This window comes from Rhinolophus hipposideros (assembly GCF_964194185.1).
Source record: "Rhinolophus hipposideros genome assembly, chromosome: 20".
NCBI classification, from domain to species: domain Eukaryota; kingdom Metazoa; phylum Chordata; class Mammalia; order Chiroptera; family Rhinolophidae; genus Rhinolophus; species Rhinolophus hipposideros.
In genome coordinates this window covers 22769129-22791939 of record NC_138066.1, presented here as the reverse complement: position 1 = coordinate 22791939, position 22811 = coordinate 22769129, and the positions used below count along the sequence as shown (strand labels likewise).

General features: G+C 39.8%; 1 protein-coding gene across 6 annotated transcripts in view; it reads left to right on the top strand.

The window, feature by feature from the left end:
* Positions 1–481: 481 nt before the first annotated feature.
* AATF (apoptosis antagonizing transcription factor) overlaps positions 482–22811 on the top strand; it is a 96188-nt gene continuing 73858 nt past the window's right edge. For 2 of the 6 annotated variants that reach the window (XM_081028364.1, XM_081028363.1), the window contains exons 1-4: positions 482–738; positions 1584–1772; positions 4191–4622; positions 5084–5221. In XM_081028364.1, coding sequence (XP_080884490.1) covers positions 648–738; positions 1584–1772; positions 4191–4622; positions 5084–5221 — 850 coding nt within the window. In that variant the 5' untranslated portion in view covers positions 482–647. Of the gene's footprint in view, positions 739–1038; positions 1421–1583; positions 1773–4190; positions 4623–5083; positions 5222–22811 lie in introns of those variants that run through there. The other 4 variants (XM_081028368.1, XM_081028367.1, XM_081028365.1 and 1 more) reach the window with 3 other exon arrangements.

Sequence of the window (22811 nt, the reverse complement as noted above, 5' to 3'; positions counted from 1 at the left end):
GACGCCAGAAGTCCACCGCACACTTACACATACATCTCTGACATAGGATTCTCAAATCGTAGCTGCCCCGGGGCCAGAGGCTTAAGCCCGGCCCCAGACTCCTCCAAATTGTGAAACGCCAGACCTGCTTTGGGTCCCAGTCTGCGCGTGCCCGAAAGCGCACCTGAGGCTCGAGAGGCTTGCCCTTTACTCCCTCCTCCTTCCCAAATCAGCCACCAGCGGCTACCGCTACACTCCACTTTATTTCTAAGTACATCTCGTACAAATCTGGAAGCATATTTTTTGCAAAGGGACAACGGCGGCTGGTATCGCAATCTCCGCTCCGCGCCGGCTTCGGCCACATCCCCTTGCGCGTTCCCGCGCCGCCTCAGACGCACGCGCACACGGGTCTGGACGGCGACAATCGGTTTAGCCTCCCAGGCACTTCCGCCTTCATCCCGGCGAAGCCCGTGCTGACGCGCCAGGCCCCGCCCCCTCCCGCGAGCCTCCCGGAAGTTGCCTGTCGGGAGCTGGGCGCGCAGCTCCGCGCGGTGCCTGACTCGCCCGAGGAGTGAGTGGTCTCGGGGCGAGAGTACCCTCCCGGGAGACAGCGTCCGCGCCCAGGCTGGGGCCGCACGGTCACGTGCGCGGAGCCGAGGCGGGTGACGATGGCGGGGCCACAGCCCCTGGCGCTGCAGCTGGAACAGTTGTTGAACCCGCGACCGCGCGAGGAGGATCCTGAGGCCGATCCGGAGGAGGGTGAGGTTGACGGGGGCAAGGCCGTGTGCGGACCCACACGGCGGGTGAGGGGCCGGCAGCCGTGCCTCGCCGCCTGGCCTCCTCCTCGTGCCCTTGTGTAGAGGAAACCTGCCTCCGGGGAGAGTTGCCGCGGGCTCGGGAGCCGGGCTCCGGCGCCTTTCGGACACGCACTCCCGACTGGGGGCTGGGGTGGGCGGAGCACGCGGCGGATTCAGCTTCGGGTGAACTGGCTGTGGCGGGGAGCCAGGGTCTGGGGGCAGGTGGGAAGTGATGCTTCCCGGTGCTCTCACTGGGAATTGCGCGCGACAGGGGAAGAAGGAAGTCTCGTTCGTGCTTAAAACTGCCTGCCTCCGAGAACTTAGGTGGAGACTGAAGGGAGCAGCAGACTTCCCGGTGCTGTTCAAGCCTCGTTACCCACAAGGCACTTGCTTAGGGGCCGAGGAGGAAGCTGCTGTTCTGTACGCTCTGGTTCACGGTCCAGGGATGTCAGTTGAAGGAATGGGAGCTGCTTCGCCACGAGAAGCGGAGAAAACTCCCCGAGGGATGGAATGGAGGGAGGACAGACCTCACAGTATTTGAGTGAATGCCATACGTGGAAGAGGAATTACACGAGCTTTATATGACCCCAGGCACGGAAATGCACCCTTCTAGTAGATGCAGAGCTTTCTGTTCAGCGACAGGAGTAAGAGAGAGGTTTTCCTGGGGGAGGGAAACGGGTTTCCTGGTCCTGGAAGTTGGTGAGGCTTTTGTAGAGGGCATTCAAGTATGGGTGCAAAGGGTTGTCCAGGGTTACCATGAAAGTGCCTTTTGACCTAGGATTGATTACGTTTCCCTCTCCCCCACAGCCACGGCTGCCAGAGTGATTGACAGGTTTGATGAAGGGGAAGACGGGGAAGGTGACTTCCGGGCTGTGGGTAGCATTAGAAAATTGGCATCCACCTCCCCACTGGACACAGATAAAAGGTATTCTGGCAAAACCATCTCTAGAAAAGCATGGAAGGAAGAGCATTGGGAGCATCCTTTGTCAGGTTCTGGTGAGTAGATATATTTGCATGCTGGTTTGTTTTTGCATGGTACTCATGCTCTTCTTTAATTTTTTTAGGGTTAAAATGCCCCTTCCCTTTAATGAACTTTGTAAGGCTAGTCCACGTACCCCCACCTATTATCTTAAGAGAGACCATTGATTTGGCATTAGAAAGGGCCCTAGAGGTTCTAATTTCACTTCATAAGGAATCTAAAACCTGGACCGATTAAGTTGCCACACTCCTTACGTTTAGACTTATAGTTCATCCCCAAAAGGAGTGAGGAAAAAGGCAATGCATATTGGGTTAGTGAGAGGGCTGTGTGTTGAAAAAGCATTGCTTCTGATGAGCATGCTGCTCCTGGATTTTGACCCTGTTCCTTCAGTTCTTCAAGTCTTGCGTTGGGTCCCTGTATGATACTAATTTGTGAAGCTCATTCTTTGCCATTGTAAAATAACATAATCCTTCCCTCTTCCCTGCAAGAGTATTAAGGAGGATGTGAGCGTATAGTTTTAAAGCAGAGTGGAAGAAGGGGCTGGATTTGATGATTATTGAGTAGATGTCATTTGTTTTCCTTTAGAGAGGTCAGAGGTGCTATGTTGAGAATCCACAGATCATATAAGAGAAACTTTCATTCAGGTTGTATTGTCGATGATTTAGTTCCTTGATATAGTTCTGGGGCTCCAGAGAAGCTCGTTTCGTTTTCTTTGCCTAGAAACTGATAAAGAGACCAATATGAGACAAATATTATAATATTTATTGAACTCTCACCCTGTGTCCGGCACTGTGGTAAGTACTTTAAAAGAAGTTTTAAGAGCCTGGGACACAGTAAGTCCTCAAAAAAATGTTAATCACTGTTTGCAGTACATGTATCATCATTCTATTCTCCCAATAGCTCTGTGAGGTTGTTACTATTTATCCCCATTTTGTAGATAAGGAAATTGAGGGGCAGATTGGTTAAGTAACTTGCTCATGGTCATACAGCCAGTAAGTGGGTGAGCCAGGACTCAAATAAGGCAGTCTAACTCCAAGATCCATACTCTTAATTAGTACTTTGTAGGAATATTTCTTAATCTGAGAAATGGCATACATATAAAGAACTTAAAGGATTGTTGTTTTTTTGCATGTACTTTTTGTATTTATATCTTTGATAGCCTTCTCTGTGTCTTGACTTTATATATAGTTTTTAAAAGAAATACTGAAGGCCTATCATGTTTTCATAAAATATTTTATTGGAGAAAGGTGTTGGTAACTGGTCCCTTTGTCTGGTAATTATGGTTGCTATCCATGAGATCCTTATGTTTTCCCATGGAAGAGATCGGATAAATCAGTAAAAACCCTGATCAGATAATACCTTAAGCATAGTAAAATTAGGAGCCTTAACTAACATTGCATATACTGTAGGATCAAGTTCAAACTCCTTCCCATGGAAGATAAGACCCCTCCTGATATGGTCCCTGGGCAACTCGGTAGGCTTATCTCCCACCATTCTGCACTCCCGTGTACTTTGGTGGTGCTGGACCTTTGCATATGCTGTTTTCTCTTTTCCTTCCCCCTCCTCTGTCTGATGAGCTGTTACTTATGCTTCCTAAGTAAAATTATAATGTCTTCTACATGTGAAACTATCCCTCACCTGTCTAGGAGAGTTAGGTGGTTCCTTCTCTATATACTGTACTAATGCCATTATAACATAATTACTGGTGTACATATCTATTACTCCCATGAGACTATGTACCCCTCCCCACAGGTATCACATTCTATTTGTCATACCTTAGCTTTTATCTATGCCTGGCTCATAAGAGATGCTTACTAAGTATTTAATAAATCGGGTACAGTTGTGTGATAGAGATTGTACATTTGGGATAGTTAATGATAAACTATATTTTTTTAGATGCAGGTTTGGGAAAACTGGTAATTCCCCCTCACCAGTTGAAATTTGACCATTCTTCAGTGTCCAGACCAAAGACTACCTCTTCCTTATAGCCTTGCTTAAATTCACTTGCCCCACAGTTAAAATTTCCCCTTTCTCTAGGTTGTCAAAACTTTGTTTGAGGTGACCAGTTAGCTCAGTTGGCTAGAGCGTGGTGCTAATAACACCAAGGTTGCTGGTTCGATCCCCTCATGGGCCCCTGTGAGCTGCGCCTTCCTTAAAAAAAACACGGAAAAATTTTTTTCAATTCTTCTCTATTATAGTTTTTACAGGTCTTTCCCACTAGAACCGTTTGGTAGGATAGGATTCATGTTTTATTCATCTTTGCTTCTCCCTTAGCATTTTAGCGATAGTAGATATGTAATAAATATTTATTGAATTAAGTACAATAATATTTTTTTTGATAGTTGCCATGGTCCTTTAGTTGAAATGAAAGATATGGCCTGGTATTTGTCTCAAGGTAATATCCATTTTTTTTGCTTCTTCTCTCCCTTGTTTAGACAAGGAAATATCTGAGGAGGAAGAGTCTGGAGATGGCGATTCAGAGGGGCTGGGTTTGGAGGAATCCAGTGAGGACTCCATGAGTGCTGCTGAGGACCAGGAAAGTGGTGGGGATGCAGACAGTAGTCTGGCCCAGAGGAAGGGGAGCAGAAGCTGCTCCAGGAACACCCCAGGCTTCAGTGTCCAGAACATCGGTGACTTTGAAAAATTTACCGAGGGAATGGATGAGCTCGGTACCAGTGAGGATGAGGAAGACGAAGAGGAGGAGAGTGGCATGGAAGAAGGGGATGATGAGGAAGACTTCGAGGTTGAGAGGGAGGAAGGCAGAGCTGAAGACAGGACCAGTGAAGATGATGGTGTGGTGATGACCTTCTCCAGTGTCAAAGTTTCCGAGGAAGTGGAGAAAGGCAGAGCTGTGAAGAACCAGATAGGTTTGTACATGGTTTGCTGTTTGCTTATTTTTCAGTGTCTGCATTTGATGTCCTGTTTTGGGTTTTTTGTTTGTTTTTGGCTGTTTGCTCTCTCCTGTGTCCTTCCAATTAGTTTGTGACATGCCCCACTTACCTGGAGGTCTAAAGCCCCATTGTTCTATGCTTAGCCAGCCATTTCTACACTGAGCTGCTTAGCTGGTTCTGCTCCAGTACTTCCTGCAACTGTGGAAGATTGAAGAGAAGTGTTTTCTCCTCTCTTTGGGCTTTAGCATTCTCTCTCATGTAGCAAATATTTGCTTCCAAGATACTGAGTTTATTTCCTATAATAGAGAGTGTTTCCATGGCATGAAACTGATAAAAGCTGTGCCGCTTAGAGATTGGTGTGATTTTCTGTCCCTTTCCCCCTCCTCTAACCAGGAATATTGTATAACTAAGGAAGGGAATTCTTTTTTCTTTCTCAGCACTGTGGGACCAACTCTTGGAAGCAAGGATCAAACTACAAAAAGCTTTGTTGACTACCAATCAGCTTCCTCAACCAGATGTTTTCCCAGTTTTCAAGGACAGAGGTGGCCCAGAATTTGCCAGCGCCCTAAAAAATAGTAAGAATACTTATGAGATACTTAGAAAACCAGTGGGGTACATTGGGATGCGCAGGTTGTATTTGCATTACCACAGAGTTGAAAAAGAGAAGATAAGTTTTAATGATAATATGGTATAAAATAGTAGTTTTTAATTAAAAAAAATAGCAATACAGGCATAACTCTTTTATCAAAAGAAGCTAACTGACTGAAATGGATTGGGTACTTGAGTCAGGTCTGTTACTCTTTTTTTCTTCCTGCCCCTTACCTTCTCCTTGGCTTTCTGAGTTACTTCTTTTAATGCTCAGAGAACAACACTCTGAAAATCCATTGGTATAGGATGAAAGGGAGAGAACGAATGACTAAACTCAGTTCATTTAAGATGGTTGTATCACGAGCTTAAAAGATGCCTTGATTGGGAAATTTCTAGAGCAACATGCTAAGCTGATCTTATTCATATCTTCCTTTGGGTTGCATAGAATGAGGAAAGATGATGACTGCAGAGGGAAGAAAAAGTTTTGGAATAGAATTACTGAACTAAAAAGTCCAAGAATTTTAGAAGAGAAAAGGAATTTAGAAATTATTGGGCTCCCACTCCTCTCATTTTACAGATGAGAACCGTGTCTTGGAGAAAATGAGTTGCCCAAAGCTACAGAGCTTGTTCATGCATGGCAGAGAGAAAACTCCAGCTTTTCTGCCTTATGACCTAGGAGTCTTGCTTCTGCTCCACACTCCCGTGTGCTGTGTTCCTGGATGCCGAATGTCACCAAAGGCCTGGGGCAGAGGGAGATTTGCAGGGAATGTACTGTGGTTGGAATCGCTATTCATTTACCTGCTGAGACTTAGTGTTTTCCTTTGCTCTTTAAAACTTACTGTATCATGGAGTCAGAGCTGGAAGGGGCCGGAGTAGGATGTCTGATTTGGTGTCTGTGTTTAGGTAGAATCACCTTAAATCATTCAAAATAAATAATGTAGGATTTCTAGGGAAGGGGATTCTGTGAACCTTTCATGTAGGAGTATACCTGGTTTAATTAGGAATTGCTTCCTAGGGTCCAGTCTTTAGATTGTATGTCCTGTCATACTTGAAGTTTGTTTCCTATGTGAAAGGCCTAGTTAATCCTTCAGGAACCCTCAAGATACTGTGAGGGGTGGGCCTTTTCTATCCCTTCCCGCAGCTTTTCTCCTTCCTTAAATAAATGATATATTGTCAATTTTCAAAGTTTTTGAGATTTTTGGAGCACTTCTCTGCTATTTTTGATGCCCTAGTACCCTAATTCCTGGTATGCCTTGGAATGAGATCTAGACTGCTCTAGATTAAATGTTTGAAATGTTTCAGATAAGGCTTTTTCCATTTTGTTACTTATTACTCTTCTTGCTGGAGCCTTACCTTTTTTTTTTTCCTTTGAGTCATCTTAAAATATAGATATTATAAGGGTTAGTTATTGTGAGGTATAGTGGACACATTTTTATTTTTGGATACAATTTAGTTTATTTAGCTATTTTAATGTTATTTAACTTATTTTGCAACAGTTCTGATCTTTTTAATTTGTCTTTTTTTTAACCAATTGCCTCATTGGTGAACTCTAGTTAATCTGTCAGGATGTCTATTAATCTGATAGGGTGAGTTGTGGTGGAAGAGGGATAAAAAAGGAATGTTTGTTTGGTATCACATAATCTAAGATGGGAAAGTGGAGAGCTTTCTAATAACCAGAATTTCTGCACATCTCATAGGTAGTTAAGTTTTGTTTGCTTCCAACTATTTTTGACAGTATGACATAATATGTTATATACTTCCTTGTCTTGGTAAACAGAGTTTTAGAAAAATTTCTTGGTTGCATTACTCTGATGAACAGTTTATATTGTGCTAACTGGTACGGAATATAGGTTGTATTTGTACTGACCCCAGAACAAACACTGGAATTTATTGTCTTTAACAAAATCTCTTTTCAGTTTGCTCGGTCTTAGTTGTTAAAGTCAGACTGCCTGGGTTTAGATTCCATCCTAGAAATGGATCAACCAAGTGATAGTGGGCAAGTTACTTCACAGTAAAATGGTGATAATGTGGTTGTGAGGATTAAAGGACATAATCAATACCAAGCATTAGCTCAGTACCTGGCACCCAGCCCACCATAAATGGTAGGTATGAATATTATCTTTTCCTGCTGAAAGAGGCATTTGGCAGTGTTCAGCGATGTGAGTGATGGTCATCATTGTAAAGAACCATCATCCCCACTGTCTTCAGTAGATTTTGACTTTATTAGTATTCACATTACTTATGTAAATTAACCATTTGGTCTGGAAAGTATTATATTCTACTGTCATACCTATAATTCAGCTTTTGCTTCTTATGCCTGTGGAACGGTGACCAGAGGTTTCCTTATTGCCAAACCCAGCCTTTGAAGCATTCAACCTTTCCTTGAAATATTTCCCTTTGGCTTTGGTGACACTACATATGCGATTTGGGTTCTCTTGTCCTTCAGATTTCATCTCATCTCAGACTCTTCTCTTAATGTCAGTTTCATTGCATTTAGAATCCTGTTCTCAGGTAGTGTTTTCTTGATATATTCTCTCCTTGGCACTGTCATTTACTCTCATAGTCCTAAGTCCTAACAATAGCCTCTAAAACATCAGACTTCTAGCTATTTTTTAGCCACAGTAAACTTTTGAGCAGCATGCCTTTATACCTTCAGTACCTAAACTCTTTGTACCTAAACTCTTCTTTTCAGAAACTGAGTAAATATCTCCCACCTTCCCCAGCACACACACGTGCTTAGTCCCCAATCACCTTGCTGTCATGTGATGGTAATTATAACTCTTGAATTGCACCGTAATTTCAAAGACATTTTTTGATATTTTAGTAGCTGCATAAGTGCTAAGTCCTGAAGTGACGTTAGCAAAATTAAGGGATTTACTATGTACAAAACCATTTCTCTAAAACGGTTAGCTTTTTCTCTGATTTTCTTTGAAAAAGTTCTACAGTATTAGGAAGCGGTGGCAATGATATAGTATAAGGCAGAAGGCAAGTTACTTAGGAAATTCAGCATGAGTTATTTAAAACTTCATCATGAATTATATCAAGCCTGTATAGAAGTAAAGAGAACTGTACAGTGAACTCATATACCGTTACTAGCCAAGCAGTCATCTACTCACAGCTAGTCTTATTTCATCTATACTTATAATAACTCTTTCCCTGCTTCTGGATTATTTTGAAGCAAATATCAGACATCCTACCATTTTATCAGTAAATCAGCATGTATCTAAAAGAAAAAGATTTTTAAGAAACCACTACCATTATCTCACATAAAAACATTAGCAATCATTTCTGAATAAGCATAATTGATTTGAATGGATAGGGGAATTGAGAGAACATTTCTGTAACAGGCATTCTCTACTATCTTTTTCAGAGTTTTCTCTATAGCTTTAATTTTTATAGTGAAAAATTTTCATATTTAGAATTAGCCAACTGGACTCAGTTTAGAGGATCCCTTTTGTTGGCAACAGCCAAAGCATCATAGTTAGGAGCCAGTCGACCAACGTGCTGACCTTGGCCACGTCAATGTCATAGAGCTTCTTCCCAGCCTGTTTGCTCTGGTGCTTGTTGGCCTTGACATCTACAGTGAACACACGTGTATTGTCTTCTACCTTCTTCATGGCCAACTCCATAGTTAGGGGGAATGTGATGATGGCAAAGTGGTCAAGCACGTTTCTCCTGGGGGCGCTCTCCGAGGGCATGTGGGCTGCCTTCAGAGCCGCAGTGTCTTGGGCCTTTGGAAGGTGGGTGACGTGTGGATCTCCTTTTATGTGTGGCTGTGGACGCCTTTCGGCACTGCTTTCTTTGCCTCCAAAGCTTTTGCTTTGGCTCAGCTTTGGGGGTGAGGCAGGGGCTTCCTTCTTCGTTATCAGCGCCATCTTTGTGAAAAGCTGCTCTATAGTTTTAAATGAAGTGATTAAAGGAAAGCCAAACTTCAGCCATAATAAGTTGACCTTTTAGTGAAATGCATGTTATTAATGTATTTAATGAGATGCATTACAAACTGCAGTGAGCACCATGTTTCATTACAGTTCCAAAATGCAATATCATTAAAGACCTTTAATAGAAACAATGGTTGACATTTTGATATTTCCCATAAGCAAAAAAATCCAAGAACTCAGTATAATGTAATATAAATATAGAGGAAGTGTTGGAATTTTTTACCTGCCTAAGTGTAAAAACAAATTCTACTATTGATAAATTACATTTTGTTTGCTCCCCATCGCCTTCCCCTTCTGGTTCATATTTACCCTCTCATCTCTCTGTGGCCTTTCCCCCTGACCCTTCAACTATTTTGACTTGAATAGACTAAAACATTTAATGCTAATTTTACCATAGCACTATACTTTAAAAAATAACTTTTAAAATTATGACTTAGTCATGGGCAATGACAGAATCTTCGTAATGCTCCTGTTTTGTTTTTAAATTTTATTTATTTTTAGGTAGGCAATACATTCACATGGCTCAAAATTCAAAGGACAGTAATGACTATATAGAGAAAAATCCTCCTTCCCACTCCTGTACCCTTGCTACCTAGTTCTTTATCCCATAGGCAACCAATATTATCAGCGAAATCCCCCCTTTTTAATTACTTAGTTGCCTGAGGTGACAAATCCATGAACATTTATTTCAGTGTTCTCTCAATTAACACTTTATGGGTTCATGGCAGAGTTCTCACAAATGATCTGTAGAACCCTGAAATATTCTTAATTACTTGGAATAGGTTTAAGTATTGCTTGGGATGAGGCACTTGCAAGCTTTTCCAAGAGTCACATTGCATAGAATTAAGGACCCTTATTACCATAGACTTCTAGCGAAGATGATGTAAGATTGATCTTTTTGTTTCAGCCAATGGCTATCATTTTTTAAAAATAGCTTTACTGTTCTAATTATAAAATTATGTCATGCTTACTTCAAAAATTCAGGAAATACATAAAAGCATAAAGAAGAAAATAAGGATTACCTGTAATCTTATTGCCCAGAGGTAACCGCAGTTGTCATTTTGATGAATATCCTTTCAGACCATTTTTTTGTGCTTGTGTGCACGCATGTGCGTGCACACACACATACCTTTTTAAAACAAAAATGGAATCTTATAAATATGTAGTATTTTGTAAGCTTATTTTTTCTACTTAATATATCATTTCGTGTCAGTATATTTAGATGTACATCAGCATTTTCAGTGGCTACAGAATATTCCATTTTATAGATTTACTACACAATGTGTTTAACCAATCTGTATTGATGGATGCTGAGGTTTATTCTCGTTTTTCACTTTTATAAAGCGTGCTTTGATCAACATACATGTACTTACATATTTGTGAAATTTGTCTAAAAGTAGCATTGTCCAGTAGAAATATAATGCAAGCTATGTATGTAATTTTAAATCGTCTAGTAACTGCATTAAAAAAAACACCAAAAACCCAAAAGAGGTAAGGGCGGCCGGATGGCTCAGTTGGTTAGAGTGTGAGCTCTGAACAACAGGGTTGCCGGTTCGATTCCTACATGGGCCAGTGAGCTGCTCCCTCCACAACTAGACTGAAGACAACGAGCTGCCGCTGAATTTTTGGAGGGACGGCTGGATGGCTCAGTTGGTTAGAGCGTGAGCTCCTAACAACAAGGTTGCCAGTTCAATTCCCGCATGGGATGGTGGGCTGCGCCCCCTGCAACTAAAGTTTGAAAGCGGACTTGGAGCTGAGCTGTGCCCTCTGCGACTAGATTGAAGGACAATGACTTGGAGCTGATGGGCCTTGGAGAAACACACTGTCCCCCAATATTCCCCAATAAAATCTATATATAAAAAAATTAAAATTAATTTTTGTAGTATTTTTATTTAACCCAATATGTAAAAAAAAATCATTATAATTTTAACCTGTCGTCCATATACAAATATTGAGATATTTTATGTACATTTTTTCATGTTAAGTGTTTAAAATCCAAAGCGTAGTCTACATTTACAGTGCGTCTCAAAATATGGACTGACCACATTTCGCGTGCTGAGTTTTCACATACGGCTGGTAGGCCCTGTATTGGACGACACAGATCTGCGTCCCCTGGGATGCAGTTGCTAGGACAAAGGGGTTGTATGGTACTTTGTTTTTTTAAGGCTTTTGGAATATATTGTGAAATTGGCCCTAGAAGAATTGTAATAATTGAAATTCTCATGTGTAGCAGTTATTTTCCTACACTTCTGCCACCACAGAGTATTACTGATCTCTTATTTTTGCTTAACTGTAGGTGGGAAATGAAGACAATCATTTATGATAACTTTCTTTTTGATATTTACATAATGCCTATTGACTTAGCATTGAAATATATGCTGTGTTTTGTCTATTAGAGAATGAGTTCTGTCTAGGAAGACTTTTGGTCCCTATTGAGCTACTACTTACTTTGTCCAACCTGGTTAATCAGGCATTTATACTATGTAGAGAGTAAAGTTGGATCACAAGAGCAAGTGCTTTTCCAAAGTAACCAAGTAGTGGAACCTTCAGGAGAAGAGTATCAGAATCTTCTGCAGGGATTCCGCCTACCCTGAAAAGATGAGCCCTGGATGGGTCACAGAGCTGTGAAAACTTCAAAACTACAGAAACCAGTCTAGTCAGAAAATTTATTTTCGTTTGTTTTGGGTTTGTTAGGAATTGGGGTTATCTTCAGTTCCAGAAACAATCCTTAATAGTGATGAGTTAGATAAGGCAGCAACCCTGGCTTGTAGGAGTTCCATAGTAGGATCGCTCTATCCATTATTCATGAAGAAGTCTTACACATCACTGTCTGTTGGAGCCTCTTTATATACTCATTTAATTAACTCATCTTTAATTATGTACCTGGCTAAAAGAAAAAGAGGGAGAGACAAACAGCTTAAATAGTGCCCTTTTATTCAGTGAGCAGTGCCGTGGAGTAGGCATGAGCTAGCAGGCGAATCTGTTGTTGCCTGTTATTCTTTGTTCCTGGATACCTCTTATCGGATAGAGACTATGAATCTAGTGTTTAAAGTTACAACATGAAAAAAAGAAAAGTTACAGCATGCAGTCTTGTACAGCATGGTCCCTAAACATAGTCATCTGTTTAATTGATGAAGTAGCTGTGTGTGTGTTTGAGGGGAGCAATTGGCCATGTTGAACTTGGTGCTGAATTTTATGGGCCATTTTAGGGATTTTTTTTAAAGTCATTTTGTAAGAACTTGATTTTTGCTTTATGCTCAGACTTTGAACTTTAGAACCTAACCTGTATAAGATGCCACTCTATCTTATTGTTATTTATGTCTTAAAACCTATTAAGGAATTTTATTAAAATCATACATGAATATGATAAATTGTACAGAAGTATTCAGGAAGACAACAAAAGTCCTTTGCCTTACATTGTCTCATTCTATTTCTGTTTTACTGCTGTAATGTTAGATGATTTGTTTCTAACTCTTTCTTGATTTATTTTCTGGTATGAAAGAAGAGAATGCTCCTGACAGGTTATGTAAGATGAGGATTAAGAATTGAACATTTAATTTAACAACACGGTGGTCATCTGTGTCCTTGAGCTGTTTTGGTGGAGTGGGAGGGAATGGGTTCATGAGAGAACAGGAAAAAGGGATTTAAGACTGAGTATAGACAACTGTTTCTAGGGATGTTGCTTTAAAGGGGGCAGAGAAATGGGACATTAGATGGAGAAGGATGTGGAGTCAGGAGAGGTGTTTCATTTGTTTTTGAGATGAGATAAATAACAGCATGCTTGTATGTTGATAAGAAGGACCCACAGAGGGGAAAATGGATGATGCAGGAGAGGGCATCTCTGCTGTAGCACTGTCTTTGAGGAGGTAAGTGGAGATGGGACTAGTGCACGAGCAGGGTGACCTTTGATAGCAGTGTGGACAGTTTAAGTGTAGTGACAGGTGGGAAGGTAGTATGTAAGTAGTATACACAGATAGGGAGGAGTCTGGAAATTCTCTTTTGATCGTTCTATGTTTTTTGAAATAGAAACCAAGGCCATAAATTGCTAATGAGGAAAAAGGGAGGAGGTAGAAATTTTGAGGATAAGATAGGAAATAGTCATTTCATCTTTACACTAGTTTTATGTTCTGCCCTGCAACCACAACATAGATTTCAGTGCTTTATCCATATCCATATGTTGACCCTAGGAGTTGAAAACCAATAAACTGTATTTACAGTGTTATTACCATGTAAATAAGGTACAATACCAGGGCAGGGAAAATTACTTTTTCTTTCCTGTGTGGTAAGAGTTCATGGCTCCTAGGCCACTCAAAGGAAATGTTCCTAGTTTCGTTCACGCTCCTAGCTCATAGTTCAAGTAGATCTTTTATTACCCACCATCAGTTGCTGTATTTCCGTTTGCTTCACATTTGGACTATTAATTTATTATGTCATTTTTTTCCCCTTAGGTCTCCAATTTCCTTTTTTTGCCCTCTTGTAGCTCAGTTTTATCACTTCAATCTTTTTCCCCCAAATTTTAAATCATGGCATCTGTTTTGTTTTATATTTCTAGTTTGAACTGGCTGTTCTCTGGAACTCGTGTATTCCTGGGACCTCCTTTCATTGCTCTTCTGGGATGGAGCTACTCTTTTATAGCTCTCTGGGTCTTCCTATATCTCAGTTTACTTTGTCAGTTTGTTGCCAAACATTCGTAGAGTAAATTATCTGAGTCTGCCCTCATTCTTCATTGATAAAGTCTTAATTGATTGGGTATAAATTTCTAGGTTGAAAATTACTTTCCCTCAGAATTTGAAAGTACCATCTTGTATTAGTTTCCTATTGTTACTGCAACAAATTACCACAAGCTTAGTATACAAAAGGCACAGATTTATTATCTTACAGTTCTGGAGGTTAGACATCCTAAAACCAAGGTTCAGCAGGGCTGTGCTCCTTCTGGAGGCTCTAGGGGAGTAGCTGTCTTTTGTGTCTTTGTCAACTTCTAGGGGCTGCCTGCATTTCTTGGATCATGGCTGTCTCCCATCTTCAAAACCAGAAATCCCATCGCTTCAGCCTCTCGTTTTCTGACTGACGCTACTGCCTCTCTCTTACAAGGGCCTCATGATTACATTGGGCTCACTGGGCTAATTCCATATAACTTTCCCATCTCAGATCCTTAACTTAATCACATCTGCAAAATTCTGCCATGGAAGGTAACATATTCACAGGTTCTGGGGATTAGGATGTGGTCATCTTTGGGGGACCATTATTCAGCTTACCTACCACATGTCTTCTATCATCTGAGTGTTGTCGACGAGAAAATAGTTGGTGGTTGGAATCTCATTCCTTTGTAGGTGACTTGTATTTGCTCTGTGGAAATGTTTGAGATCTTCTTTTTATTCTTGTTTTTTTGTAATTGTCTGAAGAAATGGCTAGGTATGGGTCCTTTTTCATTCATTGTGCTAAGTACTTACTGGGCCCTTTCAGTCTGAAGATGGGTTGTTCAGTTTTGGGAAAATCTAATATATTTTTTTGATAATTTCCTTGCCTCCATTTCTCTGATGTCTTTTAGATACTAAACTTGGATTAGTGTTATGTCTCTTATGTGTTTGTTCTCCAACATTTTCCATCTTTTTGTGGTTTTCCATGTCTGTGTTCTCAAAGACTTTAAGTTTGATTTCCAGTTCTTTTTTTTTTTTTTGCAATCATAGTTTTAATCTCTAAAAGGTGTTTTGTTTTCTCAATGTTCTTTTTCTATATTATTAATGTGCTTAGAGTATATTATCTACATTTAAAGCTTTTTCGTTTTTGTTTTCACTTTAGTTCCTAGAATTATTCCTATCTCCACCATCTTTTTTATTACCTTGGACTTTTTCCCTCTCTTTTAAATTTTCATCTAAATTATACATGTATATAATTTAAAGAGTCAAATAATTCTACAAAGCTTGTTATGAAAACCAGATTTTGCTGACTGTGCACATCACCCCCTTGCTCTAACCAACTCTCCTGGAGCAACAATTATATTTTCAGTTATTTTGTTGTATATTTTGGGGATCCATGGGATTTATCTTTATATCTCTAATATGTTTTGTTTCTACTTGATTTCTCAGTTTTAGGCATTATCTATTGACTCCTCATTATGAAAATGAGGATTTAGTTCTTGTTCATGCTACACTCATATAACTTTCTGTCCTTTCTTGGTTATATTGTAGTTTGGTTAGATCAATAGTCAGTGTTTACATTATTATGTCTGTGTAAACACTGTTCACAGCTGAGCCATGCAATATATATACTAGGATTATTTTTCCTTTCCCACGTACAATTTTGTTTTCTGGAGTTAATAATTGTTACATTTTTGTTTATTTTGTTTTCTATGCAGTAATTGAAGTCCATACTTTTCTCTAGTTGTCTGAATCTCCCCTCAAGATATTCAACTGCATCAGATATTCTGCCAATTTAGCTTCCTAAAGAAGTCTCTCCCAGAGCCTTTTGACCTGCTCTAATCTGGACTGTTCACCTTCTCCGGTGCCCAGCTATCATGCCGGGATCTCCTATGGATTACCTTAGCTTCTCCCTTTTTTGGATCTCGTATTTCAGGATCTTTCTTGGCTTATTCCCTTATTTTCGTAAGGCATATTCTCTAATTGCTTGCTGAGAAAGGGTGTGTGAGAGGTAAACTTTTTTAGACCTTGAATGTCTAGAAGTATCTTTATTCTCTCATCACAATGATACTCATCATGATTGACTATTTGATTGTGTATAGAATTCTATAGAATATTCCATTGCCTTCCACCTTCCCAAATTGCTATTGATAAGTCAGAAGCCATTTTGATTCCTAATCTTACTGTTTTTTCCCTCCCTTTTTGGAAACTGGAGACATTTCTTTGAAGAATTCTGAAATTTCATGATGCTGCCTGCCCCTTGGTGTAAATGTATTTTCATCCATTATGCAGAGTACTTGCAAGGTCTTTTCAATCTAGAAACTCCTATCTTTCAGTCCTGGAAAATTATCTTGAAATTATTTTATTTGATTTCCTTTCCTCTGTTTTGTCATCTGTCTTTCTGGAAGGTCTATCATTTGGCATTAGTCTGTTGTTTGGCTCTCTTCTTTTTTTTCCTTCATTTTTCCAGTTACCTCTCTTTTTTTCTTTCTCCGCTCACTCTTTGTCTTTTTGGTTTTACATTCTAAGACATTTCCTTAGCTTTATTTTCAAACCCCTCTATGGAGTATTTTTACTTTTTTTAAATGTATTTTAATTTTATTTCTCTGGGGATATACCTGATATGTAAGTTCTTATAAGTTCTTTCTGCATAATCTATTTCCTATAAGCTTTTTTCTTTTGTTTTAATCCTTGTATAACATGTTAGATTTTTTTTTCTTAGATATTTGGTGATTCTGTTATCTCTGCTGACTTGTAAAAGTAGTGTGTCCAAAAGTTGATTAGATGCTTTGTATATTTACATGGGCTCTTTGTCTGTGGTTTCCATTGTAAAGTGTATCTGAACTACGTGGGGAAACCCTCAATATCAGTAGTTACATCTTTGCTCCTCATGCAGTTATGGTTGCTAGAGGACTTCCAGTCTCCTGCCTGGCTGCCAGCATCCTAGGAGGTAGATTGCTTGGGGATATCAGCATTTCATCTGTGAATTTCAGTTTATTTTCTTGTTTTTAATATTATGCAGTTGCCCTCAACTGTGTCTGATGCTACCCTGTCCAGATACCCTGTTTGTTTAACTCTCTTCAAAGGATAAACCTAAACTTCTGAGTGAGTAAGAGGGAGGACCTAGTGTTTTCAGCCCTGCCTTCCTCTCCTCTTCTAGAGGTATCTGGCACTGCCAGTTCCTGAATCTTCTAGGGTTCTCTTCTTGGACTGTTAAGTGGATTGCTTCTCATTCTTCTTCACTGCTAACAGCAGTCAACTTGTTCAGGTTTAGTAAGTCAGTTATTCGTCCACCTGCTTTAAAAAAATTGGTTTATTGAAGTATAATTGACATACAATACATTGCATATATTTCTCTGCCCCCCTTTAAAGCAACATCACTAGAAACAGTTGTCTATACTCACTATCTGAAATCTCTTTTTCCCATTCTCCCATTTCAGTCAAGCCTGTATTTCTATCATTCCACCAAAACTGTCCATCAGGGACACAAATGAGTACCATGTTGCTAAATTAAATGGTCAGTTCTCAGTCCTCATCTTACTTAACCTGTCAGCAGCATTTGTACAATTTGACATCTGCATACACCCATGCAGGCATCACTACCCTCAAGATAATGAACATTTTTCTTATCCCCAGAAGTTTTCTCAGCCTGTTTGCAATCTCTAATTCCTGCCCCTTGTCCCTAAGCAACCACTAATCTGCTTTCTGTCACTATAGATTAATTTGCATTTTGTAGAATTTTATATAAGTGGAATCATAGTTTGTACTCTTGTCTGTCTTTCACTCGGTGTAATTATTTTGAGATTCATTCATGTTTTTGCCTATGTCAATAGTTCATTGCCTATAATTGCTGAGTAGTTACATTATATGGATATAGCACTATTTGTTTTGTTTCCAGTTTTTGGTTATTACACATGAAGCTGCCATGAACATTTGTGTACAGTCAGTCCCCCCTTATCCTGGGGATACATTTCAAGACCCCCAGTGGATGCCTAAAACTGTGGATAGTACCGTAATCAACTTTTTCAACTCTGCTGGAATTGTGGCAGCAGCTTCTCCATTGGCAGATGCAGCCTCTCCAGTAATTTTTATATGTTTCAGTCCAAACCTGTTCCTGAATCTGTGTAACCATCCCTTACTTGTAGTAAAAGACGTGGTGTCACTAGTTTCAGGGGACCCCTCGCTGAAGTCTTCCTGTAGGCTCAGTGCTTTCTGGAGCAACATGTTGCAGTCAGAACATGTTATCCATTCATGTCTTCCACCCACAAACCTAATGCCTTTTTCGTCTGAACTAAGCATTTATTATGCACTGTGGCTTTAACTTTTGAGGTGCAAAAGCTAAACTAGCACTAATTTCTTTTTCTTTACCATTTTATGGATAGAAAATTCCTTCTTAACCATATATCTTAGTAACCTCAGCATACAATTTCTTTCCTTATTCAGTGGAGAACTTTCACCTTTTTACTTAAAGGAAGCACTTGATAGTTTCTTTTTTGGAATATCTGAATTGCCACTATCACTACTCTTGCATTTTGGAGCCATTTTTAAGTAAAGTAAGGGTGACTTGAATACAAGCGCTGCGATATCATGACAGTTTATCTGATAACCAAGATTCCTACTAAGTGACCAATGGGTGGGTATAAGGCCGCGTGGATACGCTGCACGAAGGGATGATTCATGTCCCTGGCAGGAGTGGGATGGCAAGAGATTTCATCATGCTACTCAGAATGTCATGAAAGTTAAAACTTAGGAATTATTTCTGGAAATTTCTTTTTTCTTTTTTTTTTGGAAATTTCAATTTAATATTTTCGGACCCTGGTTGACTGCTGGTAACTGAAATTGTGGAAAGCGAAACTGCAGATAAGGGGGACTACTGTGTATATACTTAAATACATATACTTTCACTTCTCCTGAATAAAAATGGAATGGCTGGGTCACATGGTAAGTATATGTTTAACTTTTAAAGAAACTGCCAGGCTGTTTTCCAAAGTGGTTTTAACCATTTTACAATCCTACTAGCAGTTTCAGTTGCTTCACATCCTCCTAAATACTTGATGTGGTCAGTCTTTTTAATTGTAGACATTCTCCATTGGCTTTTTAGCTTACCAAACTGAGTTGTTATCTCACACTTTGTCCTTCCTTTGTGGGTTTATTCATTTTAAAAGTTTACTTTAACCAGTGGCATAGAATACAGAGAGTTTAGAAATAGACTCTTAGAAATATGGGTAATTGACTTTTTACAAAGGTGCAAAGTCAGCTCAATGGGGAAAGGATAGTCTTTTTAACAAATGATGCTAGAACAATAGTACATTCATTTGCAAAACAATGAACTGCAACCTATAGCTCAACTTTACACAAAAATTGACACAAAATAGATCATTGACTTAAATGCAAAACATAAAACTATAAAGTGAAGAACACATGGGAGAAAAATTTTCATGACCTTGGGTTAGGCAAAGAGTTCTTAGATATAACATCAACAGCATAGTCCTTAAAAGAACAAATTGATGATGGGCAATATCAGAATTAAAATCTTTTGCTCTGTGAAAGACATGATAACAGAATGAAAAGACAAGCTACAGACCAAGAGAAAATATTTGCTGATCACATATCCAACAAAAGACTTGTGTCCAGAATACATAAAGAACTCTCAAAACCCAACAATAGAAAATACCCATTAAAAAAAAAGTGCAGGGGCCGGCCCGGTGGCCCAGGTGGTTAGAGCTCCATGCTCCTAACTCCCAAGACTGCCGGTTCGATTCCCACATGGGCCAGTGGGCTCTCAACCACAAGGTTGCTGGTTCACCTCCTCGAGTCCCACAAGGGATGGTGGGCAGCGCCCCCTGCAACTAAGATTGAACACAGCACCTTGAGCTGAGCTGCCACTAAGCTCCCTGATGGCTCCATTGGTTGGAGCGCATCCTCTCAACTACAAAGTTGCCAGTCCAGTTTCTCGAGTCCCTACAAGGGATGGTGGACTGCGCTCCCTGCAACTAACAAGGGCAACTGGACCTGGAGCTGAGCTGCGCCCTCCACAACGAAGACTGAAAGAACAACAACTTGACTTGGAAAAAAGGCCTGGAAGTACACATTGTTCCCCAATAAAGTCCTGTTCCCCTTCCGCAATAAAATCTTTAAAAAAAAAATGCAAAAGATTTGAACAGAGATTGCATCAAGGAAGAGATATTATGGGAAATAAACACATGAAAAGAGGTTTAACATGATCATTAGTATTGAGGGAAATGCAAATTAATGAGATGCTATTACATACATATTAGAATAGCTAAAAACAAACACCTGACACCATCGAGTGTCAGAAGGGATGCAGAGCAACTGGAACTTACATCCAATGAAGATGGGAATGCGAGATAGTACAGCCACCTTGGAAGATAGTTGAGCAGCTTTTTTATAAATTTGCCAGCTGATGCAGCAGTCCTGGTCTTAGATACTATTTACCCTAGGGAAATGAAAACATGTCCGCACAGAGACTTGACATGAGTGTTTATAGCAACTTGATTCCTTATCACCAAAAACTGGAAACAGCCTAAATGTCCTTTAGTAGGCAAATGGATAAACATTCTGGTCCATTACTCAGCAATAAAAAGGAACAAACTAATGATAAACGCAAAACCCTGGATGAATGTTAAAGGTGTTATTATGCCAGTGATAGACGCCAGTCTCAAAAGATTATGTACTTTAAAATTCCGTTTAGGTGCCATTCTGGAACACGTAAAACTAAAAGGATGGAGAGCAGATCGGTGGCTGGCAGAGGTCTGGTGGGGGAAGGGTTTGACTACAAAGGGGCAGCCCTGCTTTCTTCTTTGTTTCTTGTAAGTTTCCATTTTCCTCTTCAGTGGCCTCATTTCCTTGGAGTGTTTCCCACCTGTTTTCCCACCGCGGCTCACTGTTGAACCCCGCAGTTTGGCTTGATAGTGAACGTTTTGCTTGGATTGAAGGAATGGCTATAAATAGTTGTGAGCTGATTCCCAGATAACTCTGGGAATATTTCTTATGGTAATGGATACATGATACAGTATTTCTAGGGATGGAAGAATGGGCTACATCAACCTGTAGTGTCATTTTTGCTTGAAATATATATCTTTGGTACTAAAACCTTACCCAGAAGAGAATAATAGATTACACAGGGCTTCTAGATTTTGATGTGGGTTAGAATTGAAAAATGAGATGTCTTTAAACTCTTTTTCCTTCTCTCTTTGATAAGTGATATAATGTGGTTTGGACACTCAGAGATTCCTGAGATTCCAGGTTCTGGTTGATGATTTACTGCAAAATTGCTTATAAATTGAAGTAGAAAATGTTTTGCAGACCTGGCAGCTTTCTGGCTTCACACCCATTTGTCACCCAGCATTTCCCTTTGTGTATAGAACAAGAATTAATTAGGCTGCACTGCAGGAAAAGTTTATGGCTATAATTTATATAGGGTGAATTTCTTTTTAAAGAGACAGCATTGTTTTCTTATACCTATATACATATAAGTGTGTATATATATAAAGTGGAGTTTTTTCCCCCCCTTAAAGCAGTGTCTGAGCTTCTGGAGTAATCACTCATTTTTCTGCTCAATGCAAGATGTTGGTGGAATAGATGCTTTTACAGTATTTCTGATTAAACTGTTGTTTTTTTGTTTCTGGATTTTAAATTCATTGTATAACAGTAAGCAGCACTAGTTTTAGGTTTGCATTTTAGACATTGGTCAGACTTGTCTGGTTTCCAGAGTTTTGTATTCTTTTGGTCTCTTCTGAAGATTTAGGATTCTGGGTTGTTTTTTTCTTTTCTTTTCTTTTCTTTTTTTTTTTTTTTTTTGGGTCTTGCTCATTCAATTAATGTTTTCATAATCAATGCGAGTCAGAACTTGCAATTTGTTCCTGATTTGCACATTAAAGAGCTCCATTAATTAAGAATCCTGGTGTTTGGCATGTTCCCGCAGGATCTGTGCATTATTTACATGGTAAAAGTGCAAGATGCAAGTTTCTCAGTTGTATGGCAATTGCAGTTAATCCTGCCTTTTTTCTTTCTTTCTTCCTTTTTTTTCCTTTTTGCTTGTGAATAACAATTAATTCACAACTCCTTGAAACTCCTTAGGGATACATTGTACCGAATAGGAACAAGTGATCCAAATGAGGGGGCCACCGTGGAAGAGCCGAAAGTGAATCCTTTGTGTAAAGGAAACAACTCCCCTGGAAGACAGAGAACTTATGTGTTTGGTTTTTGTTGGTTGTGTCACTTGGCTAAATGTAGGAGGTATGATAGTGTTGAGCTGTAATTCTCTTTACTCTGAATTTGCAGATTTTTTTACTCTCGATAATAGTAGTTGTACTAATAAATGAAGTTGCCTTTCATAACCCCAAAAACCCCAGAAATTTTGACAAACATACCCTTAGGCTTATGTCAAGGAAGCTGTTTTATAATATTTCTGTTTTTAGTTGCTTTTTCATGAAATTACTTTTCCAAGTGTTTGGGTTCTGTTACCGTTTCTTTTGGAAACTTTGGTCTAAGCCAGCCAGAGATGTCTCCATCTTGATGAGTAAGAGGGTATAAAAAGCAGTTGCGGGGGTGGCTAGATGGCTCATTTAGTTAGAGCGCCAGCGCGAGCTCTCAACAACAACATTGCTGGTTCGATTCCTGCTTGGGATGGTGGGCTGCACCCCGTGCAACTAAAGACTGAAAATGGCGACTGGACTTGGAGCTGAGCTGTGCTCTCCACAACTAGATTGAAGGACAACTAGATTGAAGGACAAGGACAGCTGATGAGCCCTGGAGAAATACACTGTTCCCAATATTCCCCAATAAAATTTATTTAAAAAAAAATAAAAGCAGTTGGACAGAGGAAATCAGATCACTGCTTCATCAATTTCCTCCTTTCCAGTTTTAACCATGGCTAATGCTTTGCTATTCATAATGTATTTCCCTAAGAGTAGCTAGGCTATCTTTAAAAAAATACTATACAAAGCTGCAAAGCATTTTTCAAAAGAATAGAGACATTT